The 19,555-nt window shown below is 39.9% G+C and overlaps 1 protein-coding gene across 1 annotated transcript in view; it reads left to right on the forward strand.

Annotated features, from left to right (window-relative positions):
* The window catches only part of GPR176 (G protein-coupled receptor 176), a 123,288-nt gene that overhangs the window by 99,567 nt on the left and 4,166 nt on the right, over positions 1–19,555 (forward strand). Inside the window, exon 2 of the mRNA XM_023189353.2 lies at positions 15,487–15,739. Coding sequence (XP_023045121.1) covers positions 15,487–15,739 — 253 coding nt within the window. The remainder of the gene's footprint in view (positions 1–15,486; positions 15,740–19,555) is intronic.

The following is a 19,555-nucleotide window of genomic DNA, read 5'->3' on the forward strand; positions in this document are numbered from 1 at the left end:
TCCTCAAGACATGTCAGTTGGCCTTCCCCAGAGCAAGTGATTCAAAAGAGATGAGGACAGAAGTAGCAATGTCTTTTATGACCTAGCCTTGGAAATCTCACAGACATTTCTGTCATGTCCTATTGTTCATACAAGTCGACTTCATTGACTATGGGAGAGGCCCACACAGGGATGTGAAGATCATTGGCCATCTCAGAGGCTGATGAAGAGGGGCTTACGATATTTGCTTTTGCCAGAACTCTTAACAGTTAGCAAAAATAGCTGTTCTTTCTGTTACATAAGACTTACATAATCTTATCTGGAAACAAGGAAGGTGTAGATAACTTTTCCAGGCTCCTTCCATCCATATATGAGTATATAAAATCTATTTGATGTTGTAGATTACCTTCTTACCCCTATTAAAAAATTTCAGAGTTCTTTACTGGAAAAATAAAGAGTTGCAGCATTATTAGCATTATTGGCTAATATTTATTATCCAGTGATCAGACTTCAGCCGTGGTATTTGCATACTTAAACCTTTACAAGAGTAACACCAAGGGCAAGACTAATGGAAACTGTGGCTTAATGAAAATGAACAGATTTTGTATTTTATCTTATTTGCTTCATCCACATTGAGTCAGTGATATTGATTGCACCATGAAAGCCAGTATTTTACAAACTTAGAAAATAGAAAATTGATCTTTCCCAGGATAGAAAATTCTTTCCTCTGTGTTTTGTTTCATAATGAGAAAATAAGAGGTGACATCTCCTCACTGATCTTACTGCTTTAAACAGGCTAATAGCATTTTCGAAATTGCATTCTTTTGAACCAGCAGGAAAATTACATGGTAAATAACTCAATGTTATTCAGATCAACTAATATTAGAATAAAAATGTGGAATTGGAAACTGATTATTCATGGAATGCTAAAATGCTAGGCGAATTCTCCTCTGCGTATCTGTGTCACTGTGGCCATCACCATCATGAATGTTGGATGCTTAGAAAATGTTACAAAGCAAAGAAACCTTTGTCCAGTTTTCAGCAACGTGACTAATGAAGATTCAGGCACAGAAAGTCTCCGTTGCTTAAAGTCACTGGGAAATACACATACAAAATAGCTCTTAGCATGGGGAGAGAAATGGAACTGAAATGAGTCTCCCTATTGTTTTGCTCTCTATTTCTGCCCTCTTCTCTTCCACTCTCTCCATGTTTACTTGAGGGAGGGCTGAAGAAGAAAAGAGAGAAAAGCAAGTATTAGGATTTGCTTTCCAAAAGGTGTTGTTTCTGCCCACCCAAATGCACTTCATTACAGACAAGTACTTCCAAAATCATGTTACATCTGCAAGGCCCTTACATACGCTTTGCCAGTTTAGTTCTTACCTCAAAAGCAATCATAGATAATTCTGCTAGAATTATATATATTATTATAGATATTATTCTGGGTCTAGAATCATAGATATTCTGGGTCTAGACCAGAGTGTCTTAGTTATCAAACTCCTTCTATGTTACCAATGTGCCAATCTGTTATTTTGTTTACTTTGCCCCTCTCCCTCCTTCCTACAGAACTCTTGGCTCCCAGCATTCTGTTTGAGCATTTATTCCATTCTCTTATTGAGCTGGCTGGCTCTCATGGCCTGTGTGCTATAACTCATCCTTTCAGGTCAGAGCAAGGTTAAGTGTTCTATTCTTGACCTTGCTGTGACCTTCAGATCCATCACTTCCTTCCAGAGGCTTCCATGTCTTGGCCAGCTATCTCCGGCCTCATCCTGGATCTGGCTACTCCCAGCTCTTGCCCCATCTGCTATTCTGGCTCTCACAGCTCCTCACTGCACAAACACTCCTCTCCTGCTGGCCTTCTCCTTCCTTGCAGGGAGAGGAGAGAGTGGTGAAGGACACACAGGAGGTCTGCTTTAGAGAAATTTAACCTCCTCAGTAGTGGGAGAGTGTCCCAAAATCTGTTAGAAGAATTGGAATGCCATTTCTAGTTCCTTACCCTTAGGCCTCTCCTTTTTCTCCTGCCTTGCCTCCTAAATTCAGCTATAGAAAAATGAATGACATTTTCAGCTTTTAATTAATGTCATTGTCAGATTGTGTCAGATCATAAGGAGTAAGAAGCTCTCATTTCCAAAATCTTATTTCTCCAGTTCACATCAGCTATGCTAGGTCCCAGTGGACTGAAGCAGGATCACGCTCACTTTCCTTTCTTAGTCCTCTAATTATCTTACCCTTGGGGTCTTTGGAAATATTGCCAACATAATTTTTCCTTTCGGACTGCATAATTATAGTTACTGGGACAGAGGGAGTAGAATAGAGTGCATGAGTATTCCCTGAACGTTCGCTAGACTAATTACAGTGTAGCATGATGTATCATTGTTGAATACATCTCTCTAAGCAGCTCTGACACTGTGTGTTGGCGATGGGAAGATAGTAAACATTCAGCTTGTTGGTTGAAGGTAGTTATCATCAGTAGGTATACTTATAAAAGTGAGTACACAGGAAAAAAATGATGATTCCGTTGTTATATTAAACTTCAAGTTTTAATTTATTCATCTATTTAGGTCTTTATGAAGCAACCCCTAGATATAAAACCATGTCTGTTGCTAATGAGGGTTGACAGAGTTTTCAGATAAGGTTCTTTTCAGGCTTCATAATCTTACAATATGCAAGGGGAGAAATAACCCAGAAAGCCTAAGTGCAAGATGAATGGTGCAGAAGATACGGACCCTGCCTTCCCAGGCTTTAAAGATTGCATGAGTAATTTAATATGGGCAAGAACCTCTTAGTAAGATGGCCTGTGTAGTAGATGTTTAAGATAAAGAACCGTTTCACGTCCACTCCATCAAGTGTGGCTTGTTCGGATGGCCATCCGAAGGGAGCATGCTTAACAATGGGTAGAGGTAGGTAAAACTTTTCCTTCTTTTCCCTGGACGTTTTCTCCATATACCTATGGAAAGGGAAGTAGGGAAGTGAAACTTGTTGCCATTAAAGGGTTTCAACACTGCCACAGCTAAGTGGGGTCCATGATTTCAAGACTCTTGCTTTTCAGAGAATAATGTGCTTCTCAAGGAGGTTAATAGACCTAATGTGAGCGACCAGAGAGAAGGTATCTTGTGAAGCCATGAAAGTTTTCCAGTTGATTTATATGGAAAAAATTCAAGTCACTGAAAATATAAGGAGAAGAGTTAACAATTCAGATTCTGACTGTATTTTTCTTCTTACTGTATGTCTCTGTATCTATCTTGCTGTGTGTTGAAAGACGTGAATGACTAATTTCAGGGACTTTGTGAATTCCATGAGAGAGCCCCAAGGATGGGGCAGACTTGACTGTGGTCGCTGAAATAGTTTTGTTTTGATCATGCTATACAGTTTGCCTTACCCTTTGGGATACCATTCTTACTAAAAGATATGTGCATTTATTATAGACTCACCTAAAATCCATTGTGTGTGGCCTCACAAGAGCTGACTGGATGAGGCTATTGTTGGAGTCTCTTTATATATATTATGTAATATAGAGTTACAAAAGTGAATCTTGCTAATATTTTATCTGCATTCTTCTTTGAGAACAAGTATTCTGAGAAGAAACCATCCATGGTTAGAGTGGGAATATATATTTCTTAAGATGCTTTTTATTCAAAGTAATTGTTTAATATTCACCATGACTTTTAATGAACTTACTGCATAGCTTCTTCCTGTGAATTCAACTCCTGCTTAGTTTGAACTTTCTGCATCATTTCAGAAAAAATCCTCTGGAATCAAATGAATTGTAGCTAAAATAACATGATTTTCTCATGCCAATAGCAATCAGCTTAAACTGAGTTGGATAGGTATTAGTTTAATCATAAGTTACAGCAAACTGACACTTCTTTAGTGAGGAAGAGGCTCAAACCTTTATAGACTGGGAGGAAGAGCAAATTGTACTGAACACCGCCAGGCATCGCCCTATGGCTGCAAGCTGGTTTTCCCCTACATTCTTTGGCCATAATTCTTCTACCAGTAGCAAAAATCCCGAAATCAAAACATTTCTTATCACCCAGTCAGCACTGACTGTCTGGTCACTTGGAAAATGTATCTGCGTAGTTTCAAGAATAATATTGTTAAAAATCAAAATAAGATAGAATCCTTTTTAGAGCTATTTAGAACTTTTCATAACTACTTGCTTTGGAAGTGTGAACTGTGAAACTCGGTTGTTTAATGTTGGTTCCCCACCCTCCATCATACTTCCTGGTCCACAGAGCTTCACAGTCCCTTTTTTTGAACTCTCCAGGTATCATTTGACTTCTCTGCACTGAGGAGTTCTGTATTCCTAGCTTGTCTTTCCCTCGCTGTCTCTCTTACTCTTTCTAATTCTCTTTGGAGGTTTTGCTTGGCTAGCAGCTTTAGGGACTCAGAGAAAAACATGAATTTGACCTTTAAATTTCCAGGATTATCCCATTCCATCACAATGCTGCAACATTAGTTAGTAGGTGTGCGAGTAACCAGGGGTTATGTCTTAAAGGGTGTCGTATGATGTTGAAATGTTTTAACTTGTTTTTTTTTTAATGGCAGTAGGGAACCATTGAATGCCTTTAGTGAAATCAATCAAGTTACTTTTGTACCTCTACTATTCTTTAATATGGATTTAATTTGTTAATCTCACAAATAATGAATATTCTCTGGCAGTATTTATTTATTTACAAATAATGAATACATAACCAACTCTTTTCAAAAATAAGTGTCATAGTGAAACTACATTTGAATTATACTAAAAAAAATAGAGCAATGCCCTCAGATATTCAGGAATGCTTTCACTGCTTTCTAGTTATGGTGGCAAAAAATGGAATAGTTTTTTTCCATCTTGGTTAAAAATTTTAGTTGCTCATCCTGTGAGCCTAAATGCACAAGGGTGCTTGCTGGCTACCTATTGGGAACATGTCTTGGATTGATTAATATTTTTCAAAGCTTTTTTTTTTTTTTTGAGGCAGGATCCTGCTCTGTTATCAAGGCTGAAGTCCAGTGGTGGGATCATAGCTCACTGTAGCCTCCAACCCCTGGGCTCAGGTGATCCTACTGCCTCTGCCTCCTAGGAGGCAGGGACTACAGGGGCATGCCACCACACCAGGCTAAGCTCTCTTCTTTTTTATTTTTATTTTTTTGTAGAGATGAGGTCTTGCTATGTTGACCAGGTGGGTCTTGAACTCCTGGCCTCAAGCAATCCTCCTGCCTTGGCTTCCCAAAGTGCTGGGATTACAGGCATGAGCCATCACACCTGGCTGGTGGTTGTTTCTCTACAAACTTAACCTTTCTCAAAATGGTCTGTCAACCATCTTGTCTTTTATTTGCTCACAAAAGTGCAACAAAGTACTAATGTGTGCTTGGCCAGCCACTTGAACACTTCTGTAGCCAGGTAATATAACCTCCCACAGAAAAACAACCCCACAAACTATGAGCTCATAATTGAATGTTAGGAACCATCTGAGAAAAACCAGAAAGGACAGCAAGCCGACCCAACAGATGGCAAAATTAATCCTTCTAGAACTAGATACAACAGAATAATCTGAAAGAAAACATAAGCATTTAAAAATGATTACAGATTAACAAAGGAATGGAAGCCATAGTAAACTAACTGAATACTAGGAATAAAGAATAGGCCAATTGAAATAGACGCAAACACAAATTTTAAGTAAAAGAGGGGATGACATGATTACTTTCAGATGAATTGAGAATGGATTAAAAATGGAAGGTAAACCTGAGAAATATCACCCAGTTTTCAGAAGAGGATGAATTGGTGGAAAATAAGAATGAGTGGTTAAGATATAATCAATAGAATGAGGTCTAACATAAGTCTGATAAGAAATCCAGAAAAAGAGAATAAAGAGAAAGAGGTAGGATAAAATTCAAAGAGGCAATGGATGAAAATTTTCTAGAAATAGAAAGACATAAATCCTAGGATAGAGGAAACATGCACAGTTGCAAACATTTTAGTGAGGCTGCAGAACTTTTAGTGAGCATTTGGGGAAACCAACTTTCTCACATGCCATTGTGGAGAGTCCTTTGGTAATATATATTAAAAATGAGCAAGCTGTTTAACCCAGAAATTCTGCTTCTAGTAATTTATCCCTAGTAAATATTCAGTTCAATTCCCAAAGATTGTACATATAAGGATGTTGATCTCAGCGTTGTATAATAATGAAATATTGGAAACAGTTTAACAAAACCATCAATATATAATAGATAAAATGAATTAGGGCATGACCATGAAAGCACTGTTGCCTTTATGTAGCTATTAAAATGATGATAAAAGACATCAAACCATAATCCGAACCAACGTGTGCGTGCACGCATACACACACACACACACACCCCTAGTCACATCATATTTAACTACCTAGACACATGATATTTATTTATTTATTTATTTATTTATTTATTTATTTATTTATTTATTTTTGAGACGGAGTCTCGCTCTATCGCCCAGGCTGGAGTGCAGTGGCCGGATCTCAGCTCACTGCAAGCTCCGCCTCCCGGGTTTACCCCATTCTCCTGCCTCAGCCTCCCAAGTAGCTGGGACTACAGGCGCCCGCCACCTCGCCCGGCTAGTTTTTTGTGTTTTTTAGTACAGACGGGGTTTCACCATGTTAGCCAGGATGGTCTCGATCTCCTGACCTCGTGATCCGCCCGTCTTGGCCTCCCAAAGTGCTGGGATTACAGGCTTGAGCCACCGCGCCCTGCCTGACACATGATATTTAAACTGCTGTAAACAAAAGAGAAAATCTTGAAGGAAGGTAGAAAAAAAAAAAAAAGACACATTATACAAAGAGAAGCAAAGGTAAGAGTCAGGAAACTTATTATCAGGAACTGCAATCCAGAAGACAATGGAGTGACATCTTTCAACTGCCGGGGGAAGAAATCCTCTCAACTCAGAAAATGATCCTCAGCAAAAATACTCTTTCAAAAATGAAGAAAAAAGAAAGACATTTTTCAGACAACCAAAAAGAGAGGAAATTCATTACTAGCAGACCTGCACTACAAGAAGTGCTCAGGGACATTCCTTAGGTGGAAGGAATATGAAACCAGACAGAAACTTCTATCTATATAAAGAAATAAAGATCTCCAGAAATGACTGAAATGGAAGTAACTATAAAAGACTTTTTCTTATTTTTAATTACTCAAAACGTTAAATGACTGCTGACAGAAGAAATTGTAGCAATGTATATTGAATTACAGTTTATATAAAAATAAAATGTGTGACAATAAAAATGTAAGTATTCTAAATATACCAATTAAAAGACAGAGATTGTCAGATCAGTTTAAGAAGCTGAGAAGAGGCCCAGGCACAGCGGCTCATGCCTGTAATTCCAGCATTTTGGGAGCTGAGGCAGGCCGATCACTTAAGCCCAGGAGTTCAAGACAAGCCTGGGCAACACAGTAAGACCCTGTCTCTACAAAAATTAGCCAGGCATGGTGATATGCACCTGTAGTCTCAGCCACTTGGGAGGCTGAGGCAGGAGGATCACTTGAGCCTGTGGGTAGTGGAGGTTTCAGTCAGCTGGGATCATGCCACTGCACTCCACACTGGGCAACAGAGCAAGACACCATCTCAAAAAAAAAACAAAGCTTAGAAGAGAGGAATTAGGAATATACTTATATTAGTCAGGGTTCTCTAGTGGGACAGAACTAATAGGATAGATATATATATGAAGGTGAGTTTATTAGAAGAATTGACTCATACAATCACAAAGTGAAGTCCCACAATAGGCTGTCTGTAAGCTGAGGAGCCAGGAAGCCAGTTCAAGTCCCAAAACCTCAAAAGTAGGGAAGCCAGTAGTGCAGCCTTCAGTCTGTAGCCAAAGACCCAAGAGCCCCTGGCAAATCACTGGTGTAAGTCCAAGAGTCCAAAAGCTGAAGAACGTGAATTCTGAGGGCAGGAAGCATCCAGCACAGGAGAAAGATGGAGGCAGAAGACTTAGCCAGTCTAGTCGTTCCACGTTTTTCTGCTTGCTTTTATTCTTGCCATGCTGGCAGCTGATTAGATTGTGCCCACCCAGATTGAGGGTGGGTCTGCCTTTCCCAGTCCGCTGACTCAAATGTTAATCTCTGTTGGCAGCACCCTCACAGACACACCCAAAACCAGCACTTTGCATCCTTCAATCAGTATTAACCATTCAGTATTAACCATTCAGTATTAACCATTACAAGACTGTTATAAGATTCTTATATTACATGTAAAGCAGAATAACAGTATTTGAATGTAGATGATAATTCATGATGTATGTTGTAAATATAGGGCAACCACTAAAACAATTTAAAAGAAATATAAATAATAAGCCAACAGTGGAGATAAAATGGAATCATAAAAAATATTCAGTCACACCGTGAGCATCCTAAATCTGAAAATACAAAACTGAAATGCTCCAAAATCTGAAATTTTTTTGTGTGCGCGCGTGTGTGTGTGTGTGTGTGTGTGTGAAATGGAGTCTCACTCTGCCACTAGGCTGGAGTGCAGTGGCACAATCTTGGCTCACTGCAACCTCTGCCTCCCAGGTTCAAGTGATTCTCCTGCCTCAGCCTCCCGAGTAGCTGGGACTACAGGCACACGGCACCACTCCTGGCTAATTTTTATATTTTTAGTAGAGACGGGGTTTCACCATGTTGGACAAGATGGTCTCGATCTCTTGACCTCGTGATCCGCCTACCTTGGCCTCCCAAAGTGCTGGGATTACAGGCGTGAGCCACTACGCCCAGCCCAAAATCTGAAACTTTTTGAGCACCAACATGATGCTCAAATAAAATGCTCATTGAAGCATTTTGGATTTTGGATTTTGGATTTTTGGATTTGAAATACTCAACTGGAAAATATAATGCAAATATTCCAAAATCTGAAAAAGTTTGAAATTTGAAACGCTTCTGAGTTCATGCATTTTGGATAAGGGATACTCAACCTGTAATCCTAAATCAGAAAGATAAAAAGGAAAAAAGAACAGATGTGATACAAAAAGCTTATCCACTACGATCAAGTGGGCTTCATCCCTGGGATGCAAGGCTGGTTCAACATACGCAAATCAATAAATGTAATCCAGCATATAAACAGAACTGAAGACAAAAACCACATGATTATCTCAATAGATGCAGAAAAGGCCTTTGACAAAATTCAACAGCACTTCATGCTAAAAACTCTCAATAAATTACATATTGATGGGACATACTTCAAAATAATAAGAGCTATTTATGACAAACCCACAGCCAATATCATACTGAATGGGCAAAAACTGGAAGCATTCCCTTTGAAATCTGGCACAAGACAGGGATGCCCTCTCTCACCACTCCTATGCAACATAGTGTTGGAAGTTCTGGCCAGGGCCATCAGGCAGGAGAAAGAAATAAAGGGTATTCAATTAGGAAAAGAGTAAGTCAAGTTGTCCCTGTTTGCAGATGACATGATTGTATATTTTGGGCCAGGCCTGGTGGCTCAAACCTGTAATCCCAGCACTTTGGGAGGCCGAGACGGGTGGATCACGAGGTCAGGAGATCGAGACCATCCTGGCTAACACAGTGAAACCCCGTCTCCACTAAAAAATACAAAAAAACTAGCTGGGCGAGGTGGCGGGCGCCTGTAGTCCCAGCTACTCGGGAGGCTGAGGCAGGAGAATGGCTTAAACCTGGGAGGCGGAGCTTGCAGTGAGCTGAGATCCGGCCACTGCACTCCAGCCTGGGCGACAGAGCCAGACTCCGTCTCAAAAAAAAAAAAAAAGAAAGAAAACCTCATCATCTCAGCCCAAAATCTCCTTAAGCTGATAAGTAACTTCAGCAAAGTCTCAGGATATAAAATCAATGTGCAAAATCACAAGCATTCCTATACACCAAGAACAGAACTCCCATTCACAATTGCTTCAAAGAGAATAAAATACCTAGGACTCCAACTTACAAGAGATATGAAGGACCTCTTCAAGGAGAACTACAAACCACTGCTCAGTGAAATAAAAGATGACACAAACAAATGGAAGAACATTCCATGCTCATGGATAGGAAGAATCAATATCGTGAAAATGGCCATACTAGCCAAGGTAATTTATAGATTCAAATTCATCCCCATCAAGCTACCAATGACTTTCTTCACAGAATTGGAAAAAACTACTTTAAAGTTCATATGGAACCATAAAAGAGTTGGCATTGCCAAGACAATCCTAAGCCAAAAGAACAAAGCTGGAGGCATCATGCTACCTGACTTCAAACTATACTACAAGGCTACAGTAACCAAAACAGCATGGTGCTGGCACCAAAACAGAGATATAGACCAATGGAACAGAACAGAGCCCTCAGAAGTAATACCGCACATCTATAACCATCTGATCTTTGACAAACCTGACAAAAACAAGAAATGGGGAAAGGATTCCCTATTTAATAAATAGTGCTGGGAAAACTGGCTAGCCATATGTAGAAAGCTGAAACTAGATCCCTTCCTTACACCTTATACAAAAATTAATTCAAGATGGATTAAAGACTTAAATGTTAGACCTAAAACCATAAAAACCCTGGAAGAAATCCTAGGCAATACCATTCAGGACATAGGCATGGGCAAGGACTTCGTGACTAAAACACTGAAAGCAATGGCCACAAAAGCCAAAATTGACAAATGGGATCTAATTAAACTAAAGAGCTTCTGCACAGCAAAAGAAACTACCATCAGAGTGAGGAGGCAACCTACAGAATGGGAGAAAATTTTTGCAATCTACTCATCTGACAAAGGGCTAATATCTGGAATCTATAAAGAACTCAAATAAATTTACAAGATAAAAACAACCCCATCAAAAGGTGGGCAAAGGATATAAACAGACACTTCTCAAAAGAATACATTTATGCAGCCAACAGACACATGAAAAAATGCTCATCATCACTGGCCATCAGAGAAATGCAAATCAAAACCACAATGAGATACCATCTCACTCCAGTTAGAATGGCAATCATTAAAAAGCCAGGAAACAACAGGTGCTGGAGAGGATGTGGAGAAATAGGAACACTTTTACACTGTTGGTGGGACTGTAAATTAGTTCAACTATTGTGGAAGATAGTGTGTCGATTCCTCAAGGATCTAGAACTAGAAATACCATTTGACCCAGCCATCCCATTACTGGGTATATACCCAAAGGATTATAAATCATGCTGCTATAAAGACACATGCACATGTATGTTTATTGTGGCCCTATTCACAATAGCAAAGACCTGGAACCAACCCAAATGTCCATCAATGATAGACTGGAATAAGAAAATATGGCACATATACACCATGGAATACTACGCAGCCATAAAAAAAGGATGAGTTCATGCCCTTTGTAGGGACATGGATGAAGCTGGAAACTATCATTCTGAGCAAACTATCACAAGGACAGAAAACCAAACACCACATGTTCTCATAGGTGGGAACTGAACAACGAGATCACTTGGACACAGGGTAGGGAACATCACACACCAGGGCCTGTCGTGGGGTTGGGGGAAGAGGGGAGGGATAGCATTAGGAGATAGACCTAATGTAAATGACGAGTTAATGGGTGCAGCACACCAACATGACACATGTATACATATGTAACAAACCTGCACGTTGTGCACATGTACCCTAGAACTTAAAGTATAATAAAAATGATAATTAAAAAAGGCAAGAGCCAACTATATGTTCTATATAAGAAAGCTACTTTATATATAAGTGCATAGTTAGGTTAAAAGTCATTCCTGTTGTTACCTGGCATATTAATTAAAAGCCTTTCCTAATATGCCCTTCACACAGTTCTTTTAACCCAAGAGACTCTTCTTGGTTTCATTTTGGACTCTAAACTGAAGCAAAGAAGGCATTAAAAAATCTAGTAACACAAAGTAGTTGTCGGCTGGTTGTTTCTTCTATTATGGGGTTACTGTTACTTGTTTAAACTTCCCTCTTGCATCACAAGGTGTATACTGAGTGTAAAAGTTCCTTTGTAGGCTTTTTGACCCTTGTGAATCTACTTCGGCCTCCCTCTTGGCACAGTCTGTTATAGGCTTTTCCTTTTAATTTAATATCACCTCCAGTTTGCATTAGCTTTTTTCAAGTTCTAGTTTTTAGAATATTCTGGGTGGTGTGTTATCTTTCTGTAAAAGCATGGCCATGGATCTTTTACTGCTTTAAGTCTGGGGAAGCTGGTAGTTTTCAAAGGGGTAATATGTCTGTTTTCCCAGGAGGATTCTCAGATGCACACGATTTCCCAATGCTCTTTTGGAATATCTTTTTCGGTTTAGTTACTAGTCTCTTTAACAAGCCAGAATTGTTGCTCTCAAAGATGCAAAGCCAATAAACCAGTTAAAAAAGACAACCAAAGCTAAAATTTTGCAGAGGCAAAATTTAGTTGGAAAAAGGTTCTTCATTATCAATCAAGCATGGTTTGTCAGAGTTGTGGTTAATTCACATGTTTTGGCTTCCAAATCTGCTCTCTTTGACTATTACGTATATTACAGAAAGAGAAATCTTAATTTGCATTTTTTAACTTTTATTTTAAGTTCAGGGCTACATGTGCAGGATGTGCAGGTCTGTTACATAGGTACACATGGGTCATGGGGGTTTGTTGTACAGATTATTTCATCACTCAAGTCTTAAGCCTAGTATCCATTAGTTATTTTTCTTGAGGAATGACAGAGTTACAGCAGTCCCAGTGAGGCAGACTTGTACCAGTGTCACCACTCTCTACCTCTTATTTCCTTTTTGGTTGTATGGGCTGTGAGTGTATCCTAATTGTGTTGCTGTGTCCATAGTTACGGCATTGGGTATTGTCATGGAATTCAACATTAGAAAGTATAATGGGAATACATAGGGAATTGGAATGGTTCAGCATTTCTAGGGGAAATTAGGTGACTTACAATGTGACTTCTAAAATAAAAAGTATATGGAGGTTGAAACTTTTGTTACTTAAATATATACTGAATTATCCTTACTTGGTATGCCTTGTAAAATGAAGGAGAATCTGAAGTGCTAATGAGGTTAAATAATCATATAGTTATCTTGCTTTGTGGCTGTGTGGGCATGCACGTGCACACACAATCACACACACATACACACACGTTTATTTTTAAATGTGTAGCCAATTGGGTATTGGGTATGGGTGTGTCTCTCCTGACATATTGGTCCAATTCAGGTTCTTAGAACCAAATGAGTCAGTTTTAAATGAGGAAAGAGAACAAGAGGAGAGGTTTAGAGAATGGAAAGAACATAGGATTCTTTAGCCTCAGGTTCTTAATAGCAGAAGAGATTAGGCTCTGGATGCTGCCTAGAGGCATATAAATAGATGGAAATAAAATGTGATTATAGCAGTCTCTGGTTTTAAAGAAATAACAGCATGAAAACAACTTTCCTCATTCACGAGCATGTAAATGCTAATAAAACCCCTCAGCAGGCAGGCCTGCACGCCTGAGGACTGGTTCCCTGTGAGAGTCTGGGCATGGGGCTGTGGACTCTGTCTGAAAGTGGTTTAAAAGCAACTGTAGTCTGGGGGCCAACTGGACCAACGTGCTTGTTACAGTTGCAGGTTCCCAGTGCCATACTTATGCACTGTGATTCAGTATATCTGGTACAGTCATTCTGATGTATGGTGAGATTTGGGAACTGCTTGCTGACTTAGAATATCTTTACATGACATACATACTACAAAAGAGGTTCTCTTACCACAGGAACTTTTGATTACTGTGTGTCTGCTTATTTTACAAATTCATTTCTTCAGCAAATATTTATCGAACGCCTACTCTGTGCCAGATACTGAGCTAGGCATGGAGTTATAACAGTGAACAAGATTGATACAGTTTTTCTTCATGAAATGGAGAGATAACAAGTCAACAAAGGCCGGGCGCGGTGGCTCAAGCCTGTAATCCCAGCACTTTGGGAGGCCGAGACGGGCGGATCACGAGGTCAGGAGATCGAGACCATCCTGGCTAACACGGTGAAACCCCGTCTCTACTAAAAATACAAAAACTAGCCGGGCGAGGTGGCGGGCGCCTGTCGTCCCAGCTACTCGGGAGGCTGAGGCAGGAGAATGGCGTAAACCCGGAGGCGGAGCTTGCAGTGAGCTGAGATCCGGCCACTGCACTCCAGTCCGGGAGACAGAGCGAAACTCCGCCTCAAAAAAAAAAAAAAAAAAAAAAAAACAAAAAACAAGTCAACAAATGAATAATTGTGATGAGAACTATGAAAGATGCAATGGGATATGATAATGGAGCATAATGGAGGCAGGAGCAGTTAGTGTTTAAGATAAAATGATGGTTAGAGAAGGCTTTTCTGACAAGGCAGCATTTAAACTAAGACTGGGATTTAAAGTAATCAGCCATATGAACAACATCCCAAGCAGTATAAAAAACCATGTACAAAGGCACTGAGGCAGGATTAGCCCTGATGTGTTTCAGGAGCGGATCAAAGGCTGGAGTGGCTGGAGCCCAGCAAGCCAGGGGAAGGAAGGTGTGAGATTAGGCGGTAGGCATCAGAGTAGGTAAACCCTTGAGGAACATGGTGGGGGTCGAGAGGGGTATCAGAAGTTTATCTGGAAAAAGGAGTCTGCAGCTGAGAGGAAACGCCTACTTTAGTACATGAATTTGGGAGTCATTAGCATTTTGATGGAAAATTACCAGAATGGGTAGTCTAACGTAGGGAGAGGCTACTGAGAGAGGATAGAGGGGGCGGAGCTGTACCATGCTCTTCTGCAAAACCTGGTAAGAGTAGACTTGCAGCAGCCAAGGATAGGTGGAAGTGGGAGGGTGGAAGGAAAGCCAGGAGGTTGTAGGCCTGTGGAAGCCGCAGAGGACAATGCTCAAAGAGAGACAGCTGGTTGCATCACCGCTGCTGAAGTCTAGAATGGTGCTGTCCAGTATGGTGGTCACGAGCTGCCTGTGGCTAATGAAAGGTGACTAGTGCACACTGAGATGTTCTGTCAGTGTAAAATAAAATGCACACTGGATTTTGAAGACTTAGTACAAAAACAAGAATGCAAAATATTAATAATTTTAAAGTAATCATTACATGTTGAAATATTTGGGATCTGTTGGGTTGAATAAGAAATATTAAAATTTCACCTGCTTCTCTTTACTATTTCAAAACGTGGCTACCAGAAATTTAAGATGACATGTGTGGCTTGCACTGTATTTCTGTTGCAGAGTTTGGCAACGCGGAGGTCATTGAAAAACTTGATAAGAGCTGACTGCCTGGGATTAAGTAATAACTAGCAAATTGTTTATATGCTGATGAGACTAAGCTATTGTTATAATACTATTTTGCCCAAAATTAAATAGAGAAACTCACCACTAAAATTTTTTCTAGATTTATTGATATGTAAGTGATTTAATAATGTCACCTAATTGACATATCATATAATATGTTAAATTTTAATTGTAATAGGATTTAAATTAAATCTTTTGAAATCAACTCTCAAATGTGTTTTTTTTTTTACATTTTTTAACCTGTATTTTTTTCCTTTTTATAGTTTTTAAATTTTTATTTAAATTATTTTATTTTCTTTCATATCTGGCCAGGAAACTTCATGGTGTTATGGTCAACTTGCCGCACAACCGTGTTCAAATCTGTCACCAACAGGTTCATTAAAAACCTGGCCTGCTCGGGGATTTGTGCCAGCCTGGTCTGTGTGCCCTTCGACATCATCCTCAGCACCAGTCCTCACTGTTGCTGGTGGATCTACACCATGCTCTTCTGCAAGGTCGTCAAATTTTTGCACAAAGTCTTCTGCTCTGTGACCATCCTCAACTTCCCTGCTATTGCTTTGGACAGGTAAGATCAGGTAGCCAGGAGCTAACTTTCTTTTGAGTTGTATTAAAAAATTAGCATCATGAAGCAAATGAGTAGTCAGTGTTCCGTATACTGCTTTTTAGTCTGCTTGTGATGAACAGAAAGAGAATAAATGTCCAGAACAGATGCCTCACAAAGGACAGGTTGGTTTAGCAACAGCCAGGGAAAAACAGAACCATTGAGAGAAGACCTGGGGGCGGGAGTTCCATGGTGAGGATGCTGGGGCAGAGCTGCTAGATCACGGTGTCACTTCAGCTTGGTTGCAGTTGGTGGTATTTGTGTTGTAATTTGCAGTAGATTTTTCATCTGATTGATAACTCTGCAATGAGGGCTTTTTGATGCAGTATGGAACAGCTCTGAAAGAACAAGGGAATGATTCAGTGGTTATTTAACAAATGATTAGATGGTCAGTTGGATTTGGCCAGGTAACACCAGAACTCCTCTGGAGGATTTATTTCCAAGGTTGCATGCTGCAATGGTGATTGCTTTCTCTTCCCATCCTCTTTAAAAGGATGTTCATTTGGAAGTGAACCTTACCTCTCAGTTACTGCAATTCTACATAATTTGATCAGTTTTATCAAAATTGTGTAAAGATCTCATAATCAGTAAATTCCTGCCTCTTTCTTTTCTAGCTAGTGCTTCATGAATACAGTTTAGATAATATATTCTAGAGAATTGAATTAAGTAAGCAAGCAAGAATTGAAAAGTATTTTATATCCATGAGTACTTTTGATTTCAAGATTAACAGAGAGGAAACATTGCTGAAGGGAAAGTGCTGGCTATTCTGATTTTATGCCCTATGTTAAAATTTAACTACATTTTAGATTAATGTGAAAATTTAGAACTCTTTGTCCGTTCAAAACATAATACCTTAATGACCTGTGACGGTATTGATTGTATAACTCACCTATTGAGTCATTTCAGCCTCTCAGGCCAGGGACCCTGATTTCTTCAGCTGCCTGATGCTGTCTGCATGGAGGGATACAGAGTTACATGAAGCCCCCAGCATACTGGGAGAAGTCATTGCCGTTGTGGTTAAGAGAATGGATGTTGGAATAGAAGCCTGACTTTGAGTCCTGCCTACATAAGTTTCTAGCTGAGTGGCTTTGGGTAAAGTTGCTTAAACTTTCTGAGCCTCAGATTCCAGAGCAGTAGGAAGAATTAAGCGAATTATTTATGGCCTGTGTTAGGATGGGCTGCACCAATATTTGCCTCTCTTTCTCAGGCTTCCCTTCTGATGGCACGTTCTTCCTTAGATATATTTCTGCAATCATGTTACCATCAAATCTTGCCAGGAGCAGCTGCAGCTGTTTAGAAGGGACTGGAATCTCACCATCCATGGAGCCAAACAAGGCAGGTGACAAGTCAAGCGACAACAGGCCAGGTTGCAGTTGTGGCCTGTGAAGAGTGTGTCCACATTCCCATTCATGGGGATCAGCCGCTCAGCAGTTGCAGCTAATAATTGCTTTGTAGGAATCTAGACTCAGTGGGCAGGACTTTTCTAGTCTTTCAGAAGAGGAATAAAAAAATCTAGAATTCCATAATTTAAAAATGTTGGCAATTAATATTTTTTCAAAAAGTATTATGTGGGTCATCTGAATCCCTTTAGCAAGATGAATGTATGCCCTGAGATGCCAATTTGCCACACCTGCTTTATGGTGACGTTGCATGTCTCTTCCATTGCTTTTTGAATATCTGGAAAGTGCCATTGCACAGTACTTGAATATAAGAGTGAAGTCAGAGTCCTTTCTCAAGAGTACTTCTGGTGGGTACGCTAATGCATTTTATGTCGAACCATTTTGTGTTCAGTGTCCTGCTTAATGCCCCTGGTAGTACCTGCTCTGGTAAAGTCTTAAGTCTTCAGTTTGATATTCTGGACTGAGATATAATTTACATATGATAAAATGCACCTATTTGAAGTATACAAGTCAATGAATTTTAATATATTTATAGAGTTGTACAGCCATCATCACAATATAATTTTAACATCTTTCCATTAACTCACGAAGAAACTTGTGCCCATTTACTTACAGTCACTCCTTGTGCCCAGACCATAGCAGCCATAAGTCTACTTTCTTTTTCTGTATGTTTACTTTATTGGACATTACATGTAAGTGGAATCGTACAATGTGTGTTCTTTTGTGTCTGGCTTCTTTCACTCAGCATGTTTTCAACGTTCGTGTTACAGAATGTATCAGTACTTCATTCATTTTCATGGCCAAATAATATATTCATTCGATTTTAGGACTATACCAAATTTGTTTCCCCATTTACTAGTTGGTGGATATTTAGGTTGTTTCTACTTTTTGGATATTGTGAGTAATGTTGCTATGAATCCTGAAAGTTTTTTTTTTTTTTTTAAATAAGACTCAACAAGAAGGAGAATACATTATTCTGAACAGTTTGCTGTTATACCTGGAAGCAGTGCAATAATCCCTGTGGGTTATTTCTGGGGCCTTGGTCTTAAACAAAGAAATACGAAAACAGTAAGAAATTCTCATTTTCTTTCCAGCAGAAAAGCTATTGTAATTTTACCGTAATTTAAAAAAGTAAAACAAGTCCTTTTAGTAGGAAAACAGGGCTGGTAAATTCCTATTTTGTTATTCACAGATGCAGATTACTTGCAAGCATCTGCATGTACACCTGAAGAAGAGACGACAGTCTTTTCTCTCACTTCCTTCATAACTATTTGTTTCATGGCACTAAGTCAGCAGGTTAATCGGGAGGTCATCTACACTTCTTGCATCACCGTTTAGAGGTGTACACAGTAAGAACATTATTTATAGTGAGCCTGTGTGCTTATGTTGCAATCTGCTTCCCAACACATAACAGGATTGGAAATTAATGGAAGCCTGGGTTTGTTGCATGTCAGTGAGCAAATGGCAGTCAGAGCCAGTGAACTCCTAAGCATGTATTCATGTGTAGGGGTGGGGCCATCACATATTTACTGAGTCGTCCTTAGAAAACTACCTATATTCAGAGAAAAAAAATGTGAAAGCATGCATCACTTAGGTACTTCTTTCTCTTTTTCCCTCCTCCCAGAAAGAAATCTAGAACACATCTTACCATGCTCCCTCCTTCCCCGATTGTCCGTGGTCACTATTGTGTTTGCATACCATCTCTCTCAGCCTGGAATGTCCCCCTTCTGCTGGTTCCCCTGCCAGACTCCACTGCAGTGTCTCCTTCTCTTGCTATTTTCCCAGGTGGCCTTAGGCACTACCTGTACCTCCTTTGTGCCTGCGGCTAGTAGAGCTGTCATCTTGTTCATAATTGTTAGTGTGTGTATCTTTGTCCCCACTGGGTTTAGAGACATTCCTGTGTCTTTTCATTCTTATCAGCCAGTGCCAGGCACAGGACCTGGTGCATAGGTGGTGCTCAGAAGTACCTGTTACAGGAGGCTGGGCACAGTGGCTCATGTCTGTAATCCAACCACTTTGGGAGGCCGAGGCGGGTGGATCAGCTGAGGTCAGGAGTTCGAGACCAGACTGGGCCAACATGGTGAAACTCCATCTCTACTAAAAATACAAAAATTAGCCAGGCATGGTGGTACATGTCTGTAATTCCAGCTGCTTGAGAGACTGGAGTAGGAGAATGGCTTGAACCCAGGAGGCAAAGGTTGCAATAAGCCTAGATTGCACCACTGCACTCCAGCCTGGGCGACAGAGTGAGACTCTATCTCAAAAAAAAAAAAAAAAAAAAAAAAAGTATATGTTAGTATATGTTATTGGAAGGCTTGCGTGCTTACTTGCCCTGTGAGTGAATGGGTGTCACTAAGGTTGTAAGGTCAACCCCAGCATT

Source organism: Piliocolobus tephrosceles, chromosome 6, assembly GCF_002776525.5.
Source record: "Piliocolobus tephrosceles isolate RC106 chromosome 6, ASM277652v3, whole genome shotgun sequence".
In the NCBI taxonomy this organism is placed as follows: Eukaryota; Metazoa; Chordata; class Mammalia; order Primates; family Cercopithecidae; genus Piliocolobus; species Piliocolobus tephrosceles.